Source organism: Pundamilia nyererei, unplaced genomic scaffold, assembly GCF_000239375.1.
Source record: "Pundamilia nyererei isolate P.nyererei 1_Seehausen unplaced genomic scaffold, PunNye1.0 scaffold00170, whole genome shotgun sequence".
Classification (NCBI taxonomy): Eukaryota; Metazoa; Chordata; class Actinopteri; order Cichliformes; family Cichlidae; genus Pundamilia; species Pundamilia nyererei.
Genome location: NW_005187571.1, coordinates 899,816 through 915,013, shown reverse-complemented (window position 1 = coordinate 915,013; position 15,198 = coordinate 899,816). Strand labels below are relative to the sequence as shown.

Genomic DNA, 15,198 nt, shown 5'->3' with positions numbered 1-15,198 from the left:
GATGCTCTGTATCCCTGCTGCTGCCCTTTATAGGCCTGAACCCCCTCAGCCAGATCTTTAACAAGACTGACTATGAATACAAACTGCGGAATAGAGCAAACATAAGCCATCTCCTCTACATGGATAACACCAAGCTGTATGCCAAGAAGTAACTGATCATTGATCCACACCACTAGGATTCACAGCAATGACAATGGAATGTCAATGTGGACTGGAGAAGTGAAGTCAGATGGTAACAAAGAGAGGGAAGATCAGATCTGAGGGGTTGCACTGCCAGAAGGCAACATTGCAGACACTGAGGATAGCTATAAGTACTTTGGAATCTCATGCGTATATGGGAACCACAAAGAGACAGCTAGGAAAGGTGCAACCACCAAAGATGCTAGCATGCAGGCCGGCATAGTATACAACAGGGGTGGGGAACACCAGGCCTCAAGGGCCGGTGTCCTGCAGGTTTTATATGTGTCCTTAATCCAACACAGCTGATTTAAATGGCTAAATTACCTCATCAACATGTCTTGAAGTTCTCCAGACGCCTGGCAATGAACTAATTATTTGATTCAAGGTGTTTTGATCCAGGGTGAGATCTAAAACCTGCTGGACACTGGCCCTTGAGACCTGAAGTTCCCCACCCCTGGTACACAGGAACATCTGTGCCAAGTATGGCCTGGAAACCTAAGGTCAAAATGGAATACAACCCCAAAGGTGACTGAGAATGAGCAAGCTAATATCCTGGCAGAAACACCAGAGGGGAAACACACCAGCTACTGGTAGATAGAGCAGTCACCCAAGACTGTAAGACCAAACTGACCAACTTGTGCACCGCCTGGATTGACTACAAGAAAGCCTACGACTCTGTGCCTCAGAGAATCCTTTTATGGATAATGCCAACTACATACATGTCTATGGGACTTCCAGATGGTGACTGATAAACTGGTGTTTCCTAACCAACAAGAGTTGGTCATGGTGGATAAGCAGAGAAAGACAACTTTAGTGATATACCAAATATACCTTAGATGTATATTTATACAGATATGCCAAATGATACAACATCAGGAAAAAGGAATATGAAAATGACCTGGGGCTGAGAGAAGAGCTAGGCAGGGGTTGCCAGAACACTTGGGGGCAGTGACTCTCAAACTAGGTGTCCAGCAGAGCTCCCCCCATTAGTGGATGCACGCCATACTTGGGACCCAAACCCCCAACCTGCTGTTCTGAAGTGCTGTAGTGTTACCATTACACTATGCAGCTGCTTTAGAGAGAGGGAGAATCCTATGTGGACAATGCCAGCCATACAAATTTAAGATAGAAACCATTAATAAAATCACAAATATGAGATGTCCATTGAAATGTTAGAGTCCAAAATCACATTCCTGCCAATCTTTTGAGGCAGAGATATTCAAAATGCTGACAAATTACATTTACATCAGTGCTCCTGATCCTGTCCAGACCATACAGGTAGTAGCTCTTGCTGGTTATTGCATGATTCATGTGGATGAAAGGTTGTTGTATTAGAGCATAGATTATCTACACTGACAACGCGTAGGGTTAATTTGGAGGAAGATAAATAAACATCGTCAGGTGAAAAGCTTCCAGGCTAATATCTGACTAATATCTGAACACAAGCATGGTCTCCCTGTATGCCACCATAACAATTCATATCACGTTCTCTGTAGTGGCGGTGTGGCTGCCTTTTATTGGCCACTTTTCTCTCTGGCTGTTTCCTGTAGTGATTGAATTTACCTCCCAGGATATGGCCTGGCCGTCCCTACTGTCCTTTCTATAGCCTCCCAGTGGCTGCCCTGTTCTGTCACCGTCTCCCTTGGCAGCACTAAATGCTGTTTGATCCCTCTGGTTTATGTCACTGAAACGAAAATGAATCAATAACAGCTTGAAGGAAAATGAGAAGTAACTGCTAGATTTAAGCATTAAATAAATATTAAGCTATTCTAAAGCTCCACTCATGTGAGCACAGCTCTACAGGCAGATATGGTGTGAATAGTAATGCCTGTTGATTTTTCCTGATGCACATCTTAAACACTCTCTGTATGTATATATGCATAGAGCTAGATTTCCTTACATGTTAATGGCCTATTGATGATATGTAACATGACACTATTTCATTGCTGGTTGTTGCACATTTTATTCACTCTGATATAATTTCATCTAGAATTTGATCTCTTCCCTCTCTTTTTAAACTTTAGGTGCCCACTCCGGAGATCCGCGCTCACAGCCTTTACTTTGACCTGTCTGCCTATGGAGTTGAGGCCTTCAGAGAGCACAGAAACCAAACAACCAAGCCTGGCTTTCACTTGAAGATCTATGGCACTTTCAGAAACCGCTACATGGCCCTTGTATGCCCTGCCTCTGACACCAAGATGGTTCGCTTTCTCAGGCAAACTGCACACTCCTCTGTAAGACTCTTTGTTGGCTCCGTTTTTGTTTTGTTTTTGTATACGTTATCGACAGGGACTCCAGATGATACATTTCTATGGCTATATTTAGCTGTTAATGTAGTAGAGAGGCAGATGATATTACCACTGGCTTTCACTTCTTTCTTAATGTGCCTATTCATCACTTTTCATTCAGCAAATGGCCTGTTAGTGTCTGCCTGTAGCTATGTGTGTTGGCCCGTGTGTGTTTTTTGTAAAAGCCAAAAAGAACCCAAGATGAAGAAATGGAGGAAGATGAAGTACACCCCTCTGTGTGTCTCTGTGTGTAGAGAAAGGCTGTCTGTAGTTATCTGTGTAGTCATCACCCCCCTGTGCTTCTTGTAGAGCACGTTCTTGGAGTTTTATTTAAAGTCTTCAGGTTTTCATGTCAAGTAACATCTTGATCATATGCAGCCTGTAGCCACAGCATGTAGTGTAGTATACACAGGTACTTAACAAGGCCATCTTTGGAGCTCTTGTTGCTATGTGGGTGGCCATTCAAATACACTGTTACTTGGTAACAGTTGACTGTGCAAGTAAGGGTCGAAGAAGAGCAGAGTTAAGCAGGGAGAGTGAAAGAAGAGGCTTGCCACTCAGTATGCTCAAGTTATGGTTGTCAGCCATCAGTGGGCACATTTCTTCTTCAGTTTTCGTGCACTGACATGATTTTTCACGAGTCAGTTCTGATGATAAAAGGAACAGTTTGCGTATGTGCAGAGCAAAACAGGCTATAAAGCCTCTCGTTTCATTACGAAATAATTTCCTGAGTATTTTAGTGGATAATCAAATAACTGTGTAATCTACAAACACACGCACACACAATGTCTCAGAGTTCCAAGATGAAGCCTGGGTTTTCTATTGAGTTAACAGAGCAAAACCGAATAATCTTTTATTCATATGATATATGACAAAGACAAGCGTTTTATATTTGATAAGGTTAGTTTTGCTTGACTATAGTTGTATATGGCTATAGTTACAGTTGCAATAGTTGCGAATTAATTTGTTCAAGCAAATCTTTTGATTAAAGTTTAAATCCTCTTTGGCTCATATAAACATTCATTAAAAAAGCTTTTATCAGCAAAGCTTAGATCTTTATGAACTTGCGATGGATTTTTGCAGATTTTTATTTTGGTAACATATATTTTGCACAGCCAGGCACATTAACACAGTTGTAAATAATAATCAGAACATATGATTATATTTACAACCCCAAATCCTCTCTATTCAGGGGCCAAATAGTTTTCCGTTTTTGTTTTTTGGAATTTTGTTGTTGTTTTTATCAAGGCTTCATTGTATTAAGAAAATTAAAACCTTCTTGTTGTACCTCTGTGGCAGGAGCATGATTAAGAGTAGTCCGTACTGTAGCCTTGATACATGTGTAAACATCATTCACCTCAAGCATCAGTGGCCTTTAATCATGCTGGAAACTTTGCCGTTTTTGTTTGTTTTTCCCAGATCATGAAGAACATTTTCCATCAATCTTTCAATGCTTATAAGACCGACATAGAGCCTCGTCTCAACGATGTGACCCTCCATCACATGCAGTGCAGCCGTCGTCTCTTTGAGATTCAGCTGTCGCACAGACGCATCAGTGCTGCCTACATCGAAGGGGACAATGTGGCGGTCACTGTGGAGGGTGAGGCGGCACGTGTCCTTAATTTTGACACAGGTAGGTGTCTATAAAACATCAGTTATTGCACTGCCATGAAAAAGACAGTGTTTTTCCTCACATTCAGCAGGGAAAAAGAGCTTTGAACCGATGAGAAAATTAAAAAGAGTAGGATAGGAGGAAAGAGAGATGCGAGGAGAGGATAAATCCCTTTTATGCATGCCGTATAGCACATGTTGATGGGTGTGTGAGTCATTACTGCACTCAGTGGCCTTTCAGCCGACGCTTATCTGCTTTTGTCTTAATGCTGCTGAATATTTATTAATGTGTCACCGTGTTGTTTTCATTTAGACCATAAGATTAACTTCAAGGTTTTATAGGCTGATATTTGTGTGCAAAATGTGGACTTCTTAAATATGTGTTATACCTTAACAGATAGATTTTATTTAATGGATTTATGCTGTGTGTGGTTTATCTCTCCTCCTTTCCTTTCCTTTCCTTTCCTTTCCTTTCCTTTCCTTTCCTTTCCTTTCCTTTCCTTTCCTTTCTCCAATTTCCTTTCCTTTGCAGGTTGTGGAGTGAATCTAGGCATGCGAGGCCTGGAGTCTATGGGGACCTTCATTTACCGGACAGCTACAGCTGTGGACCAGAATGACATTCTTGAGGCACTGTCAGCTAAGATGCTGCACTCTAGACAGGTGGCTGAAACCTTCAAGCAGACAGGTCTGGCTGAGTCAATGTATGAATGAAATAGCAGAATGACTTAACGAATGCATATTGCCATCTAGTGGAAAGTGGTGGTGGATTGTTTAGTGAGTGTTTGCAATGAATCATGCAAATCATGCAAAAAAATAAGTAAATAAATAAACAAAACAAAAAAAGGACCACTGGGGTGGCTCTATGGCCAAGTGACTGAGGATACATACCACACCGGTTCAAATTTCCTGAGCAGTGAGTGTGGGGTTTGATTCCTGGCTGGACATATCTTTACTGATTTTCATGTCCTTGTTCTCTTTCTTAGTATTTTCCATTTGCTTTAATGTCTTTCTTTCTGATGTAATCTTTGACAAGAAAAGAAAACCAAAAAATAAATAATACTGCTATTGGTAAAGTACCAAATTTAGCTGTATTGTTATGTGGAGTGAATGAATCTATTCATGCTGGGAAACACAGAACCTGAAAACATTTGCATAACTAGACTAATAATCCACTTTCTTTAATTAGGTAAACATCTGACTTGCTGTCCTAAATCTAGCTGATTGCATTCTGTGACACACCATGTGTTCCTAGAGAAAAGCAGACAGAGCTTCAGCATCATGAGCTCGAACTGATGTCTAGTACACGTGCAGAACAGCTGCTCTAAAGTGTTCTTATCTTTTTTCTGCGTGTATTTTTGTCTAATGATGTGGTGGTAATTATGGTGATGGTATTAAGTGTTTCCTAGAGTGGCCCATTTTTGTGTGCTGCCTTGTAAATGAGATTTTTTGGCATATTTTGAATATGTAACTGGAGTTTTCTATTCTTTTCTTAATATTTTGATTCAGGTAATTTAAAGCATTTCAGTGACATGAACCTGTTAAAGTGCTAATAAAGACTGTGACAAAGTAATTTTTGAAATTGATGATGTTTGCATAAAACCTTTCTTTTTAATTTTTTTTTAAAATTAAATGCAGTTTAAAATGCAATAAAAACAACTACAAATGTAGAGTATATCAGTCAAGGTCTAAAATATCCCAAAGTTATACAAGCAAATATACAAATCATCATCATCTGTGTGTTATTATATGCACCAATAGTGTCTTGTTGATTACTTGTTGTAAATAAACTGGATGTCAAACTGTTTTCAGAGTAAACTGAAATAAAATATGAGTGTGCACTGTCAGCAAAACTCCATATGAAGTAGCACTTCCACCTAGTGGTATGTCCTGTTTGTTGCATCTGTGCAGTCTCAAATTTTAAAAGTCATGAGTCATGTTTTTATTCAAGACAGTGCAATATTTTTTTAAATTTTTTATGTACTAAAGTACTATTTTAGCCAACTGCATGGCAGCAGCTCATAGCAGCCATTTCAATTTAGACATATAGACATGGTCAAGATCACCAACTCATATTCAAACTGAAGGGAGAAAAAAGAGAATTTGTTTGACTTTGAAAATGGCATGGTTGTTCATGCCAAACAGACTGGTCTGCATATTTCAGAAACTGCTGATATCTAGGATTTGCAGAGTATGACCCGGAAAATAGAAAATATCCAGTGACCAGCCGCTCTCTGGGTGAAAATGCCTTGTTAATGCCGGAGGTCAGAAGAGAATGGCCAGATTGTTTTGAGCTGACAGGAAGGCGACAGTAACTCAAATATCTCATTACAAGTAAGGTAAAGAGAAAAGCAAATCACAACACATCAAACCTTGAAGCAGATGGGCTACAGCAGCAGAAGATAACACTCTGCATCACTCCTGTCAGTTAAAAGGAAATTAAGGCAACAATTTACATAGACTGAACAATAGAAGATGAAAATATGGTCTGATGAGTCTGGTGTGCTGCACCATTCAGATGGTAGAATCAGAATTTGGCATAAAACGCATGAAACATCCATCCTGACATGTATCATTTCAGTCTGGTGATGGTGTAATGATGTCCAAAGTGTTTTCTTGGCAAACTTTGGGTCCATTAGTACAAACACCACAGCCTACTGCAGTGTACCCGTCTTCTGATGGCTGCTTCCAGTAAGATAGTGCACAATGTCATAAAGCTCAGATCATCTCAGACTTTCTTTGAACATAACAATGAGTTCACTGTTCTCAAATGGCCTCCACAGTCTCCAGATCTCAATCCAATAGATGTGATGGAACAGAAGATTCCCATCACAGATGTGCACCCAGCAAATCTGCAGCAGTTGTGTTCCTGTCATGTTAACGTGGAACAAATAAAATGTAGCCAGCATGGAGAATTAAGCACATTCTGAAGGCAAGTGGGTCCACCCTGGTTTTAGTAAGAACGTACCTAATGAAGTGGCCAGTGTATGTGTGAAATGAAATTTAGATTTTTAGGAACTTTCCCATTGTAACCTTTCAAAGAACTATACTATAATAGCGCTTCAAAGTAACACAAAAACTTTATCATCTCTTGAAAAATTCACAATTTGAAGCAAATCTGAAAAAATATTTACTCTTTATTTATTTATTTATTTATTTATTTAAAGTCAAACAGGCAGACGTGATGGTTCTTTTGAAAAAATTATACAAAAATATTTGTTCACTTTCTTCTGCCTCAACTTAAACCTTGGTTTAAGCAATCATGAATTTCCCATCTCTGATGGTTTTCCACTTATGGAACGAATTAGGTGTAATGGAAACAATAATGGGAGTTGAATGAAAACATCTATTGTTAATGAATATTAAAAGAAAAGCTGATTTACAGATGAATACTATGAATTGCATGTCTGCTTTCTTTAGTCTGTTCTTTCTGTTACAGTACAAAATACAACAAATGCATTTCAGCTGTTAATGATAAAACCACCTATACTTACAGTCTGTCCAGTTTTGTAAACTTCAAGCTAGCAAAGATTATTTCTGAAATAAAAACTCATCTTGACAAGATGTTTAGCAATTTTAAAGAGTGTTTCCTGTACAAAAAAGAATTGTATAACTGATTACTGGATTAGCAGTAAAATGTTACAAATGCTAAACTATATTCTCTTTCAGATGAATATTTTTGCAGTGTGCTAAACGTTGATAAGGTCTGAGCTGTAGTCAGTAGAGGTCAGAAAGTGTGACCTGTTGAGATCTATTAAACTGCTTTGTGCCAACCTGTCCCACACGCCAGCATTACAGACAACTCAAGACTCTCTTTCCCAAAGCCGTTTGCTCTCTCTAATTAAAAACATTCATCCGCAAGCTATGCCCTCCAAGGTCAATAGTCTGGACCTCTGAACTGGCCCCTGCTGTAGCACAAGGCCTTTCATTAGATTAAACACAATAATGAGAAAATCTTTTATCTTTGCATATAATTAAAGCTGGGATGAAGGACAACTAAATCAATGATGTGGAATGACAAGTTCGTAAATGAATTAAAACTGTCAATGTGGGCTTGGCTGCAATCAATGACAAATGTTAAGGATAGACTAGATGGGATGTAGTAACAGCATGAAGCAACTATCTGTCCAAATACACATATATGATAGTGGTGGAATAGACTGGGATTTTTCCTTGTGTGCATTTTGCATTGAGTCTTTTTTCATTTCCATTAATTAAAGGTACACGGTACTTAAAATATCCACAGATTAGGTTATGAGGTTCATTTTGTACATTTTCGAGTCAGTCAAACATCCTGAGTTGTAACACAGCAGATAGTAAAGGCAGCATGGATGACTTAGTTAATAGCATCATACAGACATAGGAGGGCAGTGTTGGGCTTTGGAATACCTTCCAGGCTCACAACGATTTTAACACATAGTCCTCAGACAAAAACGGAAAATGTGGACAAAACAAAACTCCTTAAAATTATTTTAATTATTTTTGTATAAATAGATAATTTTGCATTTTCTTACTGAATAATCTATTAAAAATAATGCTACTAGTTCAATGTAGAGACTAATTTACCATCTAACCTGAGTAATATTAATATATTAATCCCAACTGAACAGCTACAGAAAAAAAATATAACAAAATATAGTAAAGATTATAGACAAATTAATCACGGTCATAGTTAGTCATAGTCTAAAGTTTTCGATTACTGTAGGAAGGGACAATAGAAAAATGCAGTTTTTCACGTCTGCGCTGCTTGTGTGCGTTTGTATTTGAGGAGATGGGAAAGGATGTGAGCACGAGCTTGTATTGACAAGCCTTCAGTTGCTGTCTGACATACAGACAGGAAGTCACTGTCACATGACTGAGATATCGGCACCTTGTCCGATTGCACAGAGGGCCTCTTATGTTTGCTGCCAGCACAAATGCAGGCCAAGTCATTCATACATGCGCACATCCACGTCCAAAGAGCGATGAGAAGACTGAGGAGATCAGAACAAAGGCAAAAAAGGACATGTTGAGTGTTTCGTCGCGTGCTTTAAGTGCCCTCTTATTGTCGGATCACAAGTGTTCTTTGTAGCGTTTGTACAAACACAGTTACGCAGCTGGATTTCTACCCGACTTAAGTATCTGTTGAAGAATTTCAGGTCCTCTATCTGTTCGGCTCCTATCTGTCCCATCTCACTCACGGCCAATTTCCCTAAACTGTCACAGCTAATAATTGGGCCTCTCTGTCAGGAAGGAAATCAGGCCCACTGTTCTCACTAAAACACTCATCCTTCACCCCTCCCTTAATCCTTACCTCTCCCCTTTCTCCCCCTTGCTCTACTGCTCTTATTCTTCTTCTCGATCACCCCGCTCGCCTAACGCAGTAAGTTTCAGCTCTCCAGATAGAACACAGCCACCTCTTCCATCTGCTCTTCGTTCAGCTCCTCGTTCTGGGTTTGTGCGTGTGGTTGTGTGTGTGCGTGCGTGTTGGAAGGGGTGTACGCTGTGTGACAGTGGTAGCCTCAGGGCCAGGTTGCTGTTGACAGGGACGAGGGTCTCTGATTTGAGGGGAGCCGTCACACCAGCGACTGCAGCTGCCTCCCCGAGTGACACCTCCCTGTTAGTGGGGGAGATGTGGACACATGTGTCTGTGTGTGTGTGTGTGTGTTGGTAGTGTTGATGGTGGGGTTGATGGACTGACTGGCTGCCTACAGAGCTCAGGACAAACAGGGAAACTTTCCCTGATGAGCTGACAGGCCCTCATGTTGAACACCTTGCTGGGCTCTGGCTGGCGCTTGGACAAAGTGTAGAAAAGGTGAAGAAGAAAACGAAAACACGGGCCAAGCAGGTCAGGGGAATAAGAAGAAGTGGAAAAGGGACCTAAACAGCCCCCAATTCTAATGTGTCATGCTTGCATGCAGCTTGTCTGTATGGGTTTGTGCGCCTCCAGAGTCCAAGCTGTGTAGATCACCATTCCACCTTATCTAATTTCATTAATGTGATCCCCTGTCCATCCTCTGACGGCTTAATAGCCATTATTTGTGGTTCCCTTCAAATAAAGGCTCAGCAGTAAATTGCAGTCTGTGGAAATCGAGATATAAACGCCACCCTGCATTACTGTATAATATCTTTCCCTTTAATTAACTGAAAGCCATGCTGACATTTATTGGATTGCAAGTTACTTGTTAATGGCAATAAATTGCGAAACAAAAAAAAAGAATCATTGCTTATTTTACATCAATAATTTGTGGACCTTTTGCTAATGATTATTCATTACTCGCCTATGGGGACTGTCGTGTTTGGTGAGCTAAAGTGAATGAAGAATGTAAAGATTTAAGTGGGCAGCATCTACTTAGCGTTATGGCTTTGGTGCCGTGTATTAAATGCCTTCCTCTGTTGCGGTCCCTTTATCTTGTCTTTCGCATCTGGGTTTTGATAAAGAATGTGCTCAGTAAAATTTATTGCACTGTGGTCTTTCCGTCATATTGGGCTACATTCAGCATCCAGTCATATCCTCAAGTTAGACACAAAAAAAAGAATGAAAATTGAACTGAAATATTTGTTAATGTGCCATCCTGTGGGCTTGTGTGATGAGGGGTTTTTAATCCGTTTTATGAGGCTTTAGTAATCGGTCACCTTTTGCAAAAGCAGCGTGCTACATATTAGTCAAATCCATCATCTAAAAGACTTTCAACAGACCTGCTTCTCTCATAGTATGTCACATAATAAATATCACACTGCATATTTTAATCACCACTGGCATTTTGGGAAGAAGCATATTCACCGTTACTGAAATACGGCTCTGAAGTCAACCAACACGTGTAACTGCAATTTGTCAAAAATGATTAGCTCCTGAATACCTTTTTTTTCTTATCTATAGTCTCTTGTGGTATATATATATATATGTATGTATATCCTGTATAAGGATGGATAAATAGGATAAGTTAGGATAATTTCATTTATATATTTCTAATCTAATTAGCATCCCAGAAGCTCATGGTTCACATATGTGTTGGAAAATCCAGAAACATGGCAACCTGCTGAAGGCCTAAGTCTCTGCAGTCTGCAGTTTGCCAACAACAACAACAACAACAACAACAACAAAAACTCTTTGCGGTGAAGGAACGAATTTCCCTCAATAGTGCCACTGTGTGCGCGTCACTCTGTTGCTACCAGCTTGCTATTTGGAAGAACATATTCCCTGTCACAGTGGGCACCCGTCAGAGAGGCTGGTGACTCTCATCAGGCGCTGCCACTTACTTGGTGCTGGCACTGGTCTGGCGTGGAGGCAACAGAGATCTGACAGCCCTGCCACAAAAATAAAATCCTTCAGAGGCCAGGAAACGAGATTTACTCCCCCACCTCTCTTTGCACATAAATGTACACGCAAACATGCACACACAAACACATACGCAAAGTCAAAAAGAGCAGTCGGTCAGAGTATGCATGCAGCTCGGGCCTGTCAGTGCGGATCTGGTTGACGCGGCTCTACATGTAGGGAATGATTGGGCAGGAAGAGAATGGCGAGTGGAGGGAGGGGGCATCAGGCAGACAAAAACAGAGTTTAAATGATAGGACGTGAGTTGGAGAGCCAGCTCACACTCACCCTGATGACCCCTCTGCCCCCGTGTACTCTTGCTCTATGGTAACCTTTCCACATTGCCATGCTGCCCCTGGGTGTTTGCCCCGGTTATCCTTTCTTCTGCATCATTCGTTGTCTCCCGGTTGTTGATATGACCAGAGACAAGCTCTCAGAGAGACGTCGCTCTCCACCGATATCACGCCGTGCCTCTCACACACTTGTCTCAAATGCCTCTTACTCATCCCTTCTGATGCCTCCCATCAACCTGCGAATGAGCCGCTTTGACAGGGAGAGAGGGAAAGACAGAGGGAGACAGAAACGGAAGAGGGGAGGGGGCGAAAGGGGGCATCAGAGAGACCTGTTTATTTTGCAAGGCTGACAGAAAACTCTCCGAAATGCTGAGCTGGGATCACGTTGAGTAACATAGACTGTGACTTTTTAGGGGAGAAACAACCTGCTTTGGTAAACTTGGAATGACTTTGGAATAATCTGGCCTCTTCTCATATTGTGGAATGTCAGGAGAGAAATGCACTTCAGCAGTTCGTAGCTGCACTATAGAGTCAAACCCAAACCATCTGAAATGACAGGTCAATATCAAATTGTCTGCGGTTCAAAATGTCATCTCTCTTACTCTTTCTTTCCATCTCTGTCTCACTGGATCACTTTTCTACAACACTGTGTTTCTTCAAGCTGAGGATTGTGCGACATCAACCAGAATCCTTTTGGTGCTTTCAAATGGTTGAAGGACTTCAGATAGGGATCAGTGTATAAAATGCTTTTGTATAGATGGTTAGATGACTGGTTTAGAATTCCTCATAAAATCAGGGTGGAGATATTGTTTCTTTGTATTTGTATTCCCTTTCATACTTGTATTTGTCTGGCAGTGGCTAACCAGGCTGTCCACTAATTGCAGGGCTTGTGGTATGATCCCCAGCCTCTTCACATCTTGAAGTATCATTGAAAAAAAACACTGAACCACAAGTTGTTACAGATGCCATTACAGCTCCATTGAGTGAAAGAGAAACGTATTGTATAGCACTTTGTTGATACTAGATTAGAAGATGCTAAATGTGGGCCATTTACCTTTGTGCACCAGTTGTAATGAATTATCTGCAGTTGGTTGTAGCAGTATGTTTCCCTTCCTAACTTGCAGAGCTAGCTGCTAATTCCTGTTATTGGTAAGTAAAATACAAACAAGCTAACATGTTGGAAAAATGCTAGCACCAATGTCGCAGAATTCTTTGTGTTTTTGCTGTGTTGTGTTGTTTACTCATCAATTTTGTTCTCATATTTTTAATAAACCTTAAAAGCATCTGAGAAAACGTTTTTGTAAAAAAAGCGACTGACGTAGGAAGAAGGGTGTTTTGCATACACGTAGAACCAGTTGCTGTCCACTCGCAGTTTTGAAATGTTTTACTTTTGAGTAAACTGAAGCACAGTTAATAAAGTCGAGCAGAGGAATGTAAAAGGAGACGGTATAGAAATAGATTTCTCTGTTTCAAAATCTGATCTCTGTTTCTCCAAAGTTTCAAATTTGTCAGTGTGAAATTATCACAAAGCTAAATTGTGCAAGAAACATTAGTGCTCATTTATTTTATGTCAAAAGTGAACCCATCAATGGCTGGAATAAATTTCTTTAAAAATTAACTAACTAAGATCATGCTGATTTAAATGCTGATGTAACCAACATGAGTAAGTTGAGTAAGTATATGCTGTGGGGGTAATTTTTATTAAACAATTAAGTGAGAGTAGTAATCGTTAACTTTATTGCAGTGTGCTTTGTATGAAATTATTAGTGTTTTTCTGACAGCAACATGAAAAAAAAACTATTTCCTATATAAAACATTAAAAAAGGGTCAAACTGACCCATAGACAACATGATGTTTAAATAAACCATGATAGCGTTGCATGAAATCCCCAGCTTGTTGCAGACGGAGCCTTTAAACCAGCTTTCTCCACACGGATCTTCAGTTAATCCAGAGTTATCCGCACTTCCTTTACATAATATTAGCTCAACATCCCACAACACAAAGGGAATAAATCTCATCAGCCATCTGGACAGTGCATTTACAAAATGATCAATTTCAATCAAAGCAAATTAGAGGAAAGCCTGATGTATTTGACAAATAGATCATGGCCTGCTTTACCTCTGACCCACGTGTGACGCTTTGTCGGACTATAATCTCTTTAGAATTATTGGAGCATTCAATTAGCCAGATTAAATGACACAGCTAAGAAACATGTTGCTAATACAATGATGTGAAGCTGTACAGTCAGCCTCTGTCTCACGACTCACTCATTCATTCTCTCCCCTTCCCTCAGTCTTCTTTCTCACTCTCTGACTGCTTACCTCACAACCTGTTTTTCTGCTTTTTGCACATGCAAAAGAAACTGAAATGAAATACAACATTTCCTTTTATGATCTTTTATTAATAATATGACTACAAATATCTCAGATTTGAGTTCAGTCATAATGAAAAAAAAATCTTTATTATTCTTATTTGTTATCCATCTTTCTACCCTGTATCTGAAAGTTGCTCCTCTGTGCAGCATGACGCATGATGATGATGAACATGACATAAAGCTACAGAAAATTATCATTGTTTAGCAAATTTCTGAGCTTCCTGAGTAACACTAAGGACATTGTTGTATGCTCTTTCACTTGCAGGTGAAATAAAAACTGAATCATTTAAATGATTACTGCCAGCACAAACCACCAATGAGGTGTCTGGTCTGAGATTGCAATGACTAGAAGATGAATTATGAAGTCTTGTAATAAATTATGGTTTCCAGCAAGCTCCCACAGAAGAACTGTTGCTGATTCTTTTTGATGATCATCATGTCCGGACAGGTAATCCTTCCATGAGTGGTTGAACAGTAATGGTGTGAACTCTTCCTATCTGTGATTTGGGGGACAACATGACATTTAGTCATTACTCTCACCATGAGAAGGGTGACAACCTGCCATCTTTTGCTTTCTGCCTCAGTTGTAGCTGCCTCTGTGTTTGTTTTGATGGTTCATGACCTCAGAGTCTTTCTTGTCTTCTCCAGGATGCTTTTCTGTTATAGCATTAGAAACAGTGCTTGTTTATTGAGAATGTAGACTGGTTTCCCACTTAACAGTGCTTACTGGCTTCTAGTTTGTACACTGTCATATTGTTAAACTGAAATTTGCCTTGAATGGAATAAGCAGACTGTGTGCATCTCATAAACGCTATAGTGGAGTGGAACCAGAAAAATGTGGTCCTGGTTCAAATCCCACCTGGTACCTTTCTGTTTGGATTTTGCATGGTCTTTCTGAAGTTGTGTGGGCTTCCTACAGGTACTCTGGCTTCCTCCCACAGTTATGCATCACAAGACATGCGTGTTAAGTTACCTGTGGGTTCTAAATTGGCCATGGATGTGGGGCAGGTAATGTGTATGAAATAAAGCACTGTATTGGCACTTTGAGTGGTCAGTTAGTGAAATAAAAGTTCACAGGCCGTGATGTGGTGAAGCCCTTTGCTGCCTTCAGTGTTGTCTGAATACTGTGCTGTCTGCAGGGGGACCTTTTCATTATAC

General features: G+C 40.2%; 1 protein-coding gene across 1 annotated transcript in view; it reads left to right on the top strand.

The window, feature by feature from the left end:
* Nucleotides 1-5,649, top strand: part of LOC102193894 (uncharacterized) — a 10,876-nt gene extending 5,227 nt beyond the window's left edge. The window contains exons 3-5 of the mRNA XM_005745967.1: nt 2,205-2,414; nt 3,888-4,101; nt 4,612-5,649. Coding sequence (XP_005746024.1) covers nt 2,205-2,414; nt 3,888-4,101; nt 4,612-4,790 — 603 coding nt within the window. The 3' untranslated portion in view covers nt 4,791-5,649. The remainder of the gene's footprint in view (nt 1-2,204; nt 2,415-3,887; nt 4,102-4,611) is intronic.
* The last annotated feature ends 9,549 nt before the right edge of the window (nt 5,650-15,198 follow it).